The 14,326-nt window shown below is 43.5% G+C and overlaps 2 protein-coding genes across 2 annotated transcripts in view; one reads left to right on the top strand and one right to left on the bottom strand.

The window, feature by feature from the left end:
- Nucleotides 1-6,096, bottom strand: part of RBKS (ribokinase) — a 53,971-nt gene extending 47,875 nt beyond the window's left edge. The window contains exon 1 of the mRNA XM_069955278.1: nt 6,076-6,096. The gene's annotated coding sequence lies outside the window, so the exon portion shown is untranslated. The remainder of the gene's footprint in view (nt 1-6,075) is intronic.
- The window catches only part of BABAM2 (BRISC and BRCA1 A complex member 2), a 97,774-nt gene that overhangs the window by 9,468 nt on the left and 73,980 nt on the right, over nt 1-14,326 (top strand). Inside the window, exons 4-5 of the mRNA XM_069955275.1 lie at nt 3,054-3,148; nt 11,952-12,146. Coding sequence (XP_069811376.1) covers nt 3,054-3,148; nt 11,952-12,146 — 290 coding nt within the window. The remainder of the gene's footprint in view (nt 1-3,053; nt 3,149-11,951; nt 12,147-14,326) is intronic.

Below are 14,326 nucleotides of genomic sequence, written 5' to 3'. Positions count from 1 at the left end.
TGTGACCCTGGCCGATGGTGAGAGGGTGGAGGTTTTCTGATGTATGTGAGGCGGTGTGTACAGGGTGACAGGACCTTATTCATGGTAATGCTACACAATGTCATGTTCTCTGGATGTAATGTAATGTCGGCCTCCTGTGAAGCTCTTATGTTCTGGCAGCCGCTGACGGCTCTGGCTAAACTTAGTGCAGCCAAGAATAGCTGTAATAACCAGGCACACAATGAGCGTGCTATTAACCAGCTGCGTCTGACATTTCTGCCGTTCCTGGTGAGCTCTGCTTCCTGGTAAATGCCACTTGCTCTATTTAGCTTTGTGTATAGATTATGGAGCGCTGCGCCAACTACTACTCTCATCATTCTCCTCACTCCTGTCTTCAGGGACCTCAAGAATGGGGATTATTCTCCTCTAAAGCATTAATAATTCTTACATAAAATATTCTACAATCTGAGTCTATTATAGTGAACATACACAGAGCTATCGTTTTATGTTATATTATCATATATGACATATCATAATATATCATGATACATATGTATATACATACAAACAATCATATTTTTTCTATTTAAGTAGTTTACATTGAAGGTCCTACTTTACATCCTGTATTATACTCCAGAGCGGGGGTCATTGTGTACATATATTACATTACTTATCCTGTACTGATCCTGAGTTACATCCTGTATTATACTCCAGAGCTGCACCCACTATTCTTCTGGTGGAGTCACTGTGTACATACATTACATGACTTATCCTGTACTGATCCTGAGTTACATCCTGTATTATACTCCAGAGCTGCACTCACTATGCTGCTGGTGGGCTCACTGTGTATATACATTACATGACTTATCCTGTACTGATCCTGAGTTACATCCTTTTCTATACTCCAGAGCTGCAGCACTAATGCTTCAGGGCTGATATCTCCCAGCCTCCTAGTTTGTTCTGTATAGTTATATTATGAGGTGTGATCTTTATTCTGTGCCTGTGCCCTGTTCTTATATATGGAAGAACTCTCTGCCCCCTGCAGCCCTGTGCAGCTGTAGACCCTGGTGTAGTGGTGCTGGTTTGGTGTTGCTCTGTAGCTATCGGCTTCCTCCGTTGTGTGGTTATGCATCCTGTGGTCCGGTGCCTGTGAGTGCGGTCAGTCCCATCATGTGCGTCCGCAGCTTCCTGTGCGGTTTCCTTGTACTATAACGCTCGCTCCGGCAGTCACTGCCACAGCTGTATATTTGACATCAACCTTACATTACTGTTATCTACATGGGATCAGCCACAGGAAATCATCTGCTGCCTGCTGATTGTCAGCGCCCGACAGCACCACACGGCACAGTAGAGAGGTAGTATAGAGAAGAGCGTCCACCGCTCAGAGGATGGTGGCCTGGTTAGCGGAAGTATGGACTGAGATAATATAAAAATAAAGTACGCAGTCTTACTGTGTTGTTTCTGTTGATAAGAAGATTACTTTTTAGAATTTTTTATAGGACTCAGGGTATGACGGATGTCCACCATACAACTGTGCCCCGCAATCCCCGAACCTCTAGAGTCCGATGAGGGGCATTGGTAATACATCTCATACGCACATAGCAGCGCCACCTGCTTCTCTACATTTGCCTTCCAGCCCATAGCTGCATCACTGAAACTTCCCCCATGGTAGCACAATCCTGTACCTCTTTTTTCAAAGCAATGTCACCCATGCAAAACCCTCCCCTCACTATTTTAGTGTCACCCATACCTCCCTTCCCCATAGCTGTGTCACCCATTCCTCCCTTCTCCATAGCGGTGTCACCCTTACCCACTTTCTCCTTAGCATTCTCACCAATGCCTTCCTTCCCCATTGCGGTGTCACCCATACCTTCCTTTCCCCATGGTGGTGTCACCAATTCCTCCGTTCCTCATAGCGGTGTCACCAATTCCTCCGTTCCTCACAGCGGTGTCACCCATTCCTCCCTTCTCTATAGCAGTGTCACCCATTCCTCCCTTCTCTATAGCGGTGTCACCTATTCCTCCCTTCTCTATAGCGGTGTCACCCATTCCTCCCTTCTCTATAGCAGTGTCACCCATTCCTTCCTTTTCTATAGCAGTGTCACCCATTCCTCCCTTCTCTATAGCGTTGTCACCCATTCCTCTCTTCTCTATAGCAGTGTCACCCATTCCTCCCTTCTCTATAGCGGTGTCACCCATTCCTCCCTTCTCTGTAGTAGTGTCACCCATTTCTCTGTTCCTCATAGCGGTGTGTCATCCATTCCTCCCTTCTCTGTAGCGGTGTCACCCATTCCTCCCTTCTCTATAGCGGTGTGTCACCCATTCCTCCCTTCTCTGTAGCGGTGTCACTCATGCGTCCCTTCTCTGTAGCGGTGTCACTCATTCGTCCCTTCTCTGTAGCGGTGTCACCCATTCCTCCCTTCTCTGTAGCGGTGTCACCCATTCCTCCCTTCTCTATAGCGGTGTGTCACCCATTCCTCCCTTCTCTGTAGCGGTGTCACCCATTCCTCCCTTCTCTGTAGCGGTGTCACCCATTCCTCCCTTCTCTGTAGCGGTGTCACCCATTCCTCCCTTCTCTATAGCGGTGTCACCCATTCCTCCCTTCTCTATAGCGGTGTGTCACCCATTCCTCCCTTCTCTGTAGCGGTGTCACCCATTCCTCCCTTCTCTGTAGCGGTGTCACCCATTCGTCCCTTCTCTGTAGCGGTGTCACCCATTCCTCCCTTCTCTATAGCGGTGTCACCCATTCCTCCCTTCTCTGTAGCGGTGTCAGCCATTCCTCCCTTCTCTATAGTGGTGTCACCCATTCCTCCCTTCTCTATAGCGGTGTCACCCACACCTCTCTAAAATAGTGCCGTTTTTAAAAATGCAGCAAATGAAGCGTCACCCTTACATCACACAGTTACCCCAAGATGAGATCATACAATATGAAGAACAAAGGCCTATAACATAGACCCTTCATAAAAAGAAGATTCCCAAAATCCCAGATGGTTGTCACATTGATCACTATAGGGGGCAGTATGAAGTCCTCACTATTGTTTATGCTGATCAGATGTCGTTTTCCTGTATTATAGGGGACATCATGTTTAATGCACAATACCCAGAATTACCTCCGGATTTCATCTTTGGAGAAGACGCTGAATTTCTACCTGAACCTTCTGCTCTCCCGGTAAGTTTTGTTAGAGAACAGGCCATGAATATGAGATCAGTGGAGCGCTCGCTCCCAGCACCCCCAGCATCAACTGGCGACAGGCCCGTATGTGCAGGTGCTGTTACCTCCTCATCACCTACCGTGCTCGGTTTTGTACATCTATACATCTTTGTTGCACCTATACCTGGTGCTGAAGTTTACTGTAAACAGGCCTTTAGGCAATGGCAGGTACAGCCCTGGCCCAGTGTACAGAGCTGAGCTGTTTTTCAGAGGCAGGCCCTTCAGTCAGCCGGACCCCCCAGATCTGATATCCTGAGGACAGGCCATCAACATGAACGGTGCATCACACGTAACGCATCCGCAGCGGATTTCACTCTGCAAGATCCGCAGCGAAATACGCTGCGGTATACGGTACAGTTATTCCCTATGGTCACTCCATTCTTGCAGCGGATTTTCAATCCGCTGTGAGAATGCAGCCCCTCTGCCAAAATAAACTAATTGTCTGCTGCATGTCGGGCGCTTGAAGTGGTACATACGTTACCTGCCTACTCTCCGGCTTGTTTCTCCAGCTCCTGAGTTAATGACAACACTATGCCAATCAGTACGTTGCGGTGGGACAGTGCACTGATTGGCTGAGCACCATCAGTAACCCTGGAGCTGGAGAAACAAAATATTATAAAAAATATTTAACATCCCTGTAAAGGATATCTCATTTTAACAAAGTCTGGCATTTTTAATAGGGAGGGGAAGACATTGGGAGCTCAGATCTTGATTGGTTGTTAAAATTTCTGCTTTGCTTGTAGTATATGGATTTATAAAAAGCCACATGGGTTTATTGTTGCAATGAAAAAAGTTTTGATTGGTCAGGGTTTGTCCAGACCGTCAGTGATCCCTGAAAACAAATGAGTAGAAGTGCTCTGCTAAGCACAGCCCTCCCCATCTTCCTGCAGAAGACTGGTTCTAAAGTAAGACCATGTAAGTAAGTCTGTGTAGTCTCCTGGTGCAAGATGGAGACTTCCTATAGACATCTTAAAGGGGTTATTTGGCCTTTAGACAATTGTGTATATACTGCAAAGCTGCCTTGCTAAAGAACATAATAATCATGTTATGCTTACCTCTCTGCGCTTCCTCAGTGTCCCCTGCTGACTGCAGCCCTGACACTTCCGAGACTAACTCATCTTGTCATCTTGGGGTGACAGCCCGCTCAGCTAATCACTGTTCGCAACGATATCCTGCCTCGGCCAATATTGGCTAAGCGGGCTGTTACTTCCAAGATGAGTTAGTCTCGGAAGTGAAGGGGCTGCAGTCAGTTGGGGACATAGCGGGAGCATAGGGTAAGCATAACATGTTTATTCTGTTTTTTTAATAGGGCTTCATTATATACAAAATTGACTAACACTAGATAACCCATATGAGAGTCTGACCCAGACCCCAAACTTCATTTATTTTTAAGTGAAAGGACACTTTAAAGTGTCATGGTCGGTATAACTTTCAAAATTTGAATCAGCAGGAAATGTGATATAAAGCAAGTTTGCAATTTACATTATTATTATTTTTTAGTTATCATGCTTTAAAACAAAGCTATACTTACTGTATCCAGGTCCAGTCTCCTGAAGGCAGCTTAGTAACAGCTATACTTACTGTATCCAGGTCCAGTCTCCTGAAGGCAGCTATATAACAGCTATACTTACTGTATCCAGGTCCAGTCTCCTGAAGGCAGCTTAGTAACAGCTATACTTACTGTATCCAGGTCCAGTCTCCTGAAGGCATCTATATAACAAAGCTATACCTACTGTATCCAGGTCCAGTCTCCTGAAGGCAGCTATATAAAAGCTATACTTACTGTATCCAGGTCAAGTCTCCTGAAGACAGTTATACTTACTTGTATCCAGGTCCAGTCTCCTGAAGGCAGCTATATAACAGCTATACTTACTTGTATCCAGATCCAGTCTCCTGAAGGCAGCTATATAACAGCTATACATACTGTATCCAGGTCCAGTCTTCTGACGGCAGCTATATAACAGCTATACTTACTTGTATCCAGGTCCAGTCTTTGAAGGTAGCTTTTTAGTCTTGTGCTGGTTAAAAAAAAAAAAAAAGTAGTGCCATCTTTTCTATGATAAAATAAAATTAGCAATTTACATTCATTTTTTGTCATCACATCTACTGATGATTTAGATTGTAAAAGTTATAACAAAAGTGACACTTTAAGAAACAAAGCGTTATTGTTGCTATTACCTCCTGCAGATTCATAACTTTTTGTTTTCTTGTTAGTAGTTTTTGTTGGGTTTTAAGACAAAACATTTTTTTTCCCTCAATATGTATAATGAGATTGCTATACAAGGTTCTATGAAAGGTTGTCATAAGCAACCCTCCTCCAACAACTACAACAGAAAAAGAGTAGTAAAAATAAAAAGATTGTCCTATACTTCAGTCTGGCATCGCCACTGCTTCTGCTTTAAGCATGGTCACATTGTGGAGACGCCTTGGATCTCAGTTACAGATTTGGTAATAGCGATTCTCTGTGTATGATTTATTTTTACTTCAATAAACTTTCAGTAATGTTTTTGCAATATTTTGGAGCAAGAATTTTATACAGTAAGCCGTAGCCACTATTCTACCACTGGGATACATAGCTGTTTCTCAGTGCAGATAGGGTTAATAAACAGGAACATTGCTCACAGTGTCACAAGCTTCCCTATTAGAGTCCTAGTAGGTACTATACCTGCTCAGCGGGCAACTTCCTCATTGTCACCTCTGGCTGGTGCTGGGAAAGTCACAGGAAAATGAGACTGAGCAGTATTTCCTGGTAGAGGAATAAGTGATGTAGTAATAGGCGTCCAGCACGTGACCCTTACCTGAGGTTGTTACAGTGACAGACAGATAATCCCTGCAGGACCACAGTGTAGCAGCCGGAGGGGCTGGTCTCCATGGCATGCACTTACCTGCTCCATACGGCACCAACCAAGAACGTCAGACAGAAAGAATGAGGGAGCAGAGTGTGAGACGTGTTCACATGTGTGCGTCATTGCCTCTGCCAAGTGCCAACACCACACATTCTATCTTTTTTTTTTTTTTTACATCTCCGTAGCATCAATGTATAAGTCAATGGGGTCCATCATGCAATAGATTCATCGCTTTGTTGTTACTCTGAAGAGACCTAGCCATCAGCCCTTCTCCCCTTTTTATACGTTCTCCCTTCAAGGCCTGGAAACTGTATAGAGACATGTGTGCAGTGTTACCTTTCTACCTTATAATCAGTACACTAGAGCAGAAGCTGGTCCTGTTCTGCAGAGCCTGCCCAGCATGACAGTGGTTGTCACTAAATGTTGTGTTACTTCTCTACCCGTTGTCACTGGGAATTTACTCGAGAGGAAACGGTGTACGTTCTGTTTGGCATAGCCTGCACAGCATCACAGAGGATATTGGTTTATCAGGAGTGTGAGCTCCCCCTGTGCTTATTTGATTATTCGAAGTCCCTGTCTTTTGTTCCTATACACCTTCCACAACTGTCAGCTCACCCAACCATTCCCTTTATCAACATCATCTGTCGCTGGAGAGTCAGGATGCCCCAATACACTTTATACTTTCAGCAGAACCCACTGCAAGTCTACGGGATCCTTTTATAGGGGTACTCCGAAGAAGAAAAAAACTTTCAATCAACTTGTGTCAGAACGTTATATAGATTTTTAAATTACTTCTGTTTAAAAATCTCAAGTCTTCCAGTGTTTCCTGCAGAGAAACAGAGACGCCCATCTGGTTGCTTCCCGGAGGGATATCTGGCTAGTCCTGTGTTTCGAGACTCTTCAATGAGGCTCCACTGACTCTTCTTTTGCATATATATGTTTCCCAGGGGGCAATGCACCTAGGACTTCACTGCATTGAACGCTTTTACTAGCAAGCGGCAGTTTGGCTGGTCTCCCTGAGATCAGTGATCTGTTTCTCTTATGGCTCTACTAGGCATTGCTCCCACCTAGCCAGAATTCTGCTCCACATAGATGAGGGGCAACACCCCGAAACAGCTGTATGTGAATGGATATCTGGCCTTGGTTTTTCCCTTGCCATTACATTGACTTATAGGGCCACTTAATATGGTGGTTTTGGTGGTTTCCCTACAGGTCCCCCCCTTGGCTGGGTCCTTCCCGGAGGGATATCTGGCTAGTCTTTGTTTCGAGACTCTCCAATAAGGCGCCACAGGCTCTTCTTTTGCATAGTATGTCCTGCAGGAAGTGGTGTATTATTTTCAGTCTGAGACAATGCTCTCTGCTGCCTCGTCTGTCCATAGCAGTAGCAATTCCCCTTAGAAAACCTTTTCCTGCTCTGGACAGTTCCTGACATGGACAGAGGTGGTAGCAGAGGGCACTGTGTCAGACTGGAGAAAATACACCACTTGCTGCAGGACATACATCAACTGAAAAGTACTGGAAGACTGGAGATTTTTAAAAGGAAGAAATTTACATATCTGTATAAAGTTCAGACACCAGTTAATTTAAAAACATTTTTTTTACTCTTGAATACCCCTTTAAAAGGTATGAGCATACAGTGGCATTACCCCAAACAATCTGCTTAGTGTCAGGAAGCCTCACATCACAAAGGGCTTTGTACTGATATACTGTTACCCTCTGTAATGCTGGGCAGGCTCTGTAGAACAGGACTTGCCCTGCTCAGCTTCTTGCTCAGTCAACTCACAGGTGGAGAATTCATATAGTAGACACATAGTATAGTACATATAGTACAGTATACACATCATCTGACATGACCCTGATAGTTGCATCATATGTGATGGTGTGTATGCTGTGTTTCTTCCCTGTGTGTAATGACTGGGAGTGCACCAGTGGACAGGCTGGGCAGGACAAGTCCTGTTCTGCAGAGCCTGCGCAGCATTACAGTTTGCTGTATATCAGAGCAGTGATCTTTATAGTGTGATTCCGATATCAGTCTGATTGTTTGGGGGCCGTCTTCTGGATAGCCTGAACAATGATTGGTTAATAGGGCGGCTGTAAGCATGAAAACAGTAGTATTACATAAAGCCCATTAAAAGTGCTTAAAGGGATGACTGTTGCCTTATTTTACGCTAGCATCTGTTTACCTGACTATGTATTTCCCACCGTATATATTTGCAATATGAACCTTTAATATAACTATTTATATTTAAATGTAATAACAAAATAAGTATGCATGAAACAGAGGACGCTGTGTTCCCTTTAAGAAATGAGACAAGTCAGTTTCCTTATTTACTGTACATATTGGTGATGTGGGCAATGTACAATGTCATCATCTATGGGGTTAATGATCCTCTGTCCCTGTGACTCATGGGCTGATGACATCACTGCTGGATGACTCACCCCTTGTGTAATTGTGATAGCACTTACTGAGAACACAAGCGGCACTACTACAAATAGACAGATGTCACAGTGACGTGCGCGTCCCTGGTTGCAGGAAATGGCACTTTTATTATCTGACTGAATGGAAAAGAGACTTTGCCATTCTTCAATACATTCCAGGCTTTCTATGCAATACACCCCCAGTGAGCCTGTAAGAGATTGTGATCCCACTCACCCATCTCTGCACCATCCACTCCGGTAACTGCAGTTACATCATCCAGAGATGACATTGTGTAGGAATCACTGAACACACAGAGCATCATAACGTCTATTACACTGCATCATGTCCTGTATATCCAACATGTGATTTTTCTTATATGCAGGTAATGTAAGATGTCCTCAGTTACATAACATAGAAAAATAATACTGAATAATTCCTATCTGCCTCAGTGAAGGACATTTTTTCTGTGTTTATTGTCACCCATAATACTGCCTGCTATGTACAAGAATATAACTACTATAATACTGCCCCCTATATACAGGAAAATAACTACTATAATACTGCTACTATATGCAAGAATATAACTACTATAATACTGCTACTATATGCAAGAATATAACTACTATAATACTGCTCCTATATGCAAGAATATAACTACTATAATACTGCTCCTATATACAAGAATATAACTACTTTAATACCGCTCCTCTATACAAGAATATAACTACTATAATACTGCTCCTATATACAAGAATATAACTACTATAATGCGGTTCAGGGAAGAAACAGAGTGCTGCACCTCACACCTATGGCTGATACTAGTGCCGCTAGGCTAAATAAAAAAACACATCAGAATTTTGTGTATGAATTGATCAAGCCATACTGCCCCATGTACCTCGTGCCGGTATCTGATACACATGGGTCCCTACACTAAGTCCACACCGTGCCAGTCAGTGGCCACCAACCCCGCAGGCGTGCACAGCCAGGGAACAGGGGCCATGAGACGGCCCTGCGACCCCAATGCCACAGGACCAGACCCAAAAACACCACACCAGAACCCGGCCAGCATCGCCGGCGGAGAAGGTCGCCCCCAAACAGCACAAGTCTGGATAAGGAATTACACTCACCATAGCTGCAGCAAACAGAATGGGAAAAAACAGGAGGGATTAAAACCATGTGCACTCAGGTGTCTCCTGCTAATTGCGGTCATGTGGGTCTCACCAGGAGGAGTGCAATACACGGAGAAGAGAGAGAAACAAAATGCGGTTCAGGGAAGAAACAGAGTGCTGCACCTCACACCTATGGCTGATACTAGTGCCCCTAGGCTAAATAAAAAACACATCAGAATTTTGTGTATGAATTGATCAAGCCATACTGCCCCATGTACCTCGTGCCGGTATCTGATACACATGGGTCCCTACACTAAGTCCACACCGTGCCAGTCAGTGGCCACCAACCCCGCAGGCGTGCACAGTCAGGGAACGGGGGTCATGGGACAGCCCTGCGACCCCCATGTCACAGGACCAGACCCAAAAACACCACACCATAACTACTATAATACTGCTCCTATATACAAGAATATAACTACTATAATACTACTCCTATGTACAGGAATATAACTACTATAATACTGCTCCTATATACAAGAATATAACTACTATAATACTGCTCCTATATACAAGAATATAACTACTATAATACTGCCCCTATATACAAGAATATAACTACTATAATACTGCCTCCTATATACAAGAATATAACTACTATTGTTACATTATATATATAAAAAAAATAATAATAATAATAATAATAATAATAATAATAATAATAATAATAATAAAAAGTGATAAAAACGTCCGAGCTACACAGAGATGGTATTAATAAAAAAAAAAAGAGATCATGGTGCAAAAAATGACACCTAATACAGCCCTGTAGGTGAAAAACTAAAACCGTTATAAGCGTCACAATTGGCCCATTTTTTATTAATAATGAATTGCAGAAGAAAAAAGGATTTAATTAAAAAAATATAACATAAGAGAATCTGTGTAAACCTACATATGGTGGTGTTCTGAATGACCTGTAGAATAATGGTATCATGTCGCTTTTACCGTATAGTATATTACATAGCCACAGGAACCCCCCTAAAGTTACCATATTGCATTCTTTTTTACGTTTTCAACAATTTTTATTTTCATAAATGATATTTTTGGGGTTCCATCATACATGTTATGGTAGAATAAAAGACGCCATTACAAAGTACACCTATTCCTGAAAAAACAAGCCCTTACATGGGTCTGTAGATAGAAAAATGAAAGTGCTAGACCTTTTAGAAGGGGAGGAGGAAAAAACACTTCAAAGGGTTAAGCTGTGAGTTACAGTAATATCTATAAGGTGTGTGTGTGTTTGTGTAATATAAATAAATAAACAAATAAATATATATATATATATATATATATATATATATATATATATATATATATATACACACATACATACATATACAGTGGTGCCTTGGATTACGAGCATAATCCGTTACGGACTGTGCTTGTAATTAAACCAGAGCAAATTTTCCCATAAGAAATCACTGATATGCAGACAATTGGTTCTACACCCCAAAAATAATTATTTATTATTCTAAATAACATGTAGAACAGATGAAACAAACAATGAGAAACAGCTGAATATGTGATATTATAATTTACTGTACAGTATAGCAATTAGCATGTGGAGTATAATGTACAGTGACTGCATAAACCAGGAAAAATAGCAGCAGTTTGTAGATACAGAATGGAGGTGCAGATCCCCATAATGCAGTAGCGTAGTGCAACAAGCTAGAATAGAGAAGCAGGGCTGCTGGCAGAGGTCTGTGTGGTCACATGACAGAAGGGGAAGGGGTGTGTGCTCAGCATGCACCAATCAGGGAGTGAGAATCACAGAGCTGTGCAGGAGGACAGTGACAGAAACTTTTCTATGCAACATTGTGAGTGTTTGTGCAGGCAGATTATAGCAGCAGTGTGTATAGCTGAGTGTAAGTGCAGGCACATTATAGGGTATTATAGGATTATAGGGCACATTATAGGATGGGAAACAAGGGCTGACAGAGACTGCAGGAAGAAATGAGCAGGACATATGTGGTCACAGCATAGCAGCACTTTCTGTGCAGGGAGAGAGGGGTTACAGCTATGGAGAGATTACCTCCACAGTCCTGTCCCCTGATGCAAGCCTTAGCCTGAAGAGGATCTGCCATGATTTAGAAGGTGAGGGAGACTTCCTGGGTCAGAGTACAGAGCTGTAGACCCCGCTATGCAGACCATGTCCCTCCCCCTCTCACCCAGTACAGGGAGCTCTTACACCAAAGAAATGCTTTAATCCAAGTTACAATTTTGAAAAACTGTGAGCTCTTCTTGCAAAACGCTCCTAATCCAAGTTACTCTTAAACCATATATACACATATAGTTGAAGAAGTCATTGACCGGTCATATGTGTCTGCTTGCAGAGTCTGGCAGAGTGGGACCCCTCGGATCCGGAGTGCCTCCTACAGGTGGTGAAGGAGCTGGTCCAGCAGTATCACCAGTACCAGTGTAGCCGCCTAAATGAGAGCTCGCGCCTCATGTTTGAGTATCAGACTCTGCTGGAGGAGCCGCAGTACGGGGAGAACATGGAAATATACGCCGGGAAGAAGAACAATTGGGTAAGAGGACAACTCGTTTGTATTATCTGCTGTGTATTGCACAATGTTCATTTATGGTTAATAGGCTGATTCTGTCACCTGCAAGGGGCGTTATACCTTATCATTTGCAGATTGGCGTTATACCTGATAAGAGTCTGGCAGATTGTTTTCCTCTATGGTTCTTGTCTACTCAGGGTAGCCGCAATGATCATGACTCAGCAGTGCCAGGCTTGTTGGACATATGGTTGATGCCATGTTTAGACTTACTGAGCCTATAGAAATGTTACATGGGACTGACAAAATCGTTCTTCATTAGGACTTCCATCCACGCAAAGATTTTCTTCATGGTCTCTCGCTCTGCATGTGGTATTATAGGCCATGGATTGCAATGCGCTCCATGTAATTTTCCCTCTGGGTTTGCTGCAGTTGGGTAGAACACTCTCTCCTGCTGGTTTCAGTCTATGGCCGGGTTTTCACCTTGCAGTCAGAATATTTTTGACCCCTGGTCTGTACTTCATTTGTATATTCGGGTATGAGTGCTGAATATCTTAGGGCCCTATTCCACCGGACGATTATCGTTCAGATTATCGTTAAATCGTTCAATTCTAAACGATAATCGTTTGGTTGAAATGCAGTTAACAATTAACGACCGAACAAGAAATCGTTGATCGCTTTATAAGACCTGGACCTATTTTTATCGTTGCTCGTTCGCAAAACGTTTGCAAATCGTTCGCATTGAATAAGACATTGTTCGGTGGTTCGCAAAAGATACGAACGCAATAGCGAAGAAAAAACTATCGCAATTACGATCATAAGTAACGATTATCGTTCCATGGAAATGACTGAACGTTTTCAGGTCTTTCGCAATAGCGGTCGTTTGAGATCGTTAATCGTTAACGATTATGCAAACGATAATCGTGCGGTGGAATAGGGCCCTAAGGTTCTCTAGTGATGAGTTCAGCTCTGTACCCCACACACTTCAGCTCCTCGGCCATATATCTCCTCCAGGATACACAGATCTTCTCCTTTGTCTAGTATGTAGATTCTGAGGATCTGTGGTGACTGCAGGAAGTACCCGCCTCATCCGCCAGGGCGCACTTTGTCGGGGCTTCCCCAGAACCTTTTCCTTTTTTGTATCTACAGGAAGTAAGCAATTTCCTAATTTCAGAAGTGTGTAATCTCTGTCCTGGGATGTCTTGTGTAGTCCATGATGGAAGGTGCTGCACGTGCGGCTTCCTGGTCCTCAGCTCTGCTGATGTCATGTGATGGGGAAATCTTGGGCTAATATTATACCAGTAAACAGGACCTCTATAGTTTTTGGTAAATGAAACCTAAAGAAGTCTGGGCTCTGACTTTTTTTTTCTCTCAAAAGAGCCAGGGAGGAGGTGGCTGAACATAAGAACTTGCACCTACCACCCCGGCTCTAGGGTTGGGGTCCGCTCTCCTCCGCTCTGTTTCCCGGTCCCCTAGCCGCTTCCTGTTCTGAGTGGGGACCTGGGTCGTGACGTGTCAGGCCCCCTCAGTAGCCTTAGCGTGGTCTCTGCCACTGACTGGCTGAACGTGTCTGACATGTTACCATTGGAATAGACATAACACTGGGGGAAGCTGTCTGTGTCACTAGTGCTGCAGCCTCCCCTGATGTCTATATATTATATGTTATCATTAGAATAGACATTATACTTGGGAAAGCTGTTTGTGTCACTAGTACTGCAGTCTCGACTGATGTCTGTATAACACATTATGGTCAGGATAGACATTACACTGGGGTAGCTGTCTGTGTCACTAGTTCTGCAGCCTCCCCTGATCTCTATGTAGCACAAGTTACTATTGGAATAGACATTACACTGAGGGGAGCTGTCTGTCACTGGTGCTGCAGCCTCCCCTGATGTCTATATAGCACATTTTACCTTTGGAATAGACATTACACTGGGGGAGCTGTCTGTGTCACTAGTGCTGCAGCTTAGTGGCACAGTTTAGCAGAATGAGCAGGGATAGCTGTCAGTCTGCACTGTGCTTTGGCCACTGAATTATATAACTTTATACCCCTTTCAAGAAATGTTCTGGTTTCAGGAACATATCCACTAGATGCATATATTTAAAATCTCTACATCGTTTTATCCACTAGGAGTAGTGTTGAGCGAACACTCGAAAACCTGGGTGCTTGGCTCAAATAACAAACTATTCTGAAATCAATAGGACAC

The sequence above is a fragment of the Dendropsophus ebraccatus genome, chromosome 15 (genome assembly GCF_027789765.1).
Source record: "Dendropsophus ebraccatus isolate aDenEbr1 chromosome 15, aDenEbr1.pat, whole genome shotgun sequence".
Classification (NCBI taxonomy): Eukaryota; Metazoa; Chordata; class Amphibia; order Anura; family Hylidae; genus Dendropsophus; species Dendropsophus ebraccatus.
The sequence above is the reverse complement of the archived record's forward strand: the minus strand, read 5'-3'. Positions and strand labels throughout refer to the sequence as shown.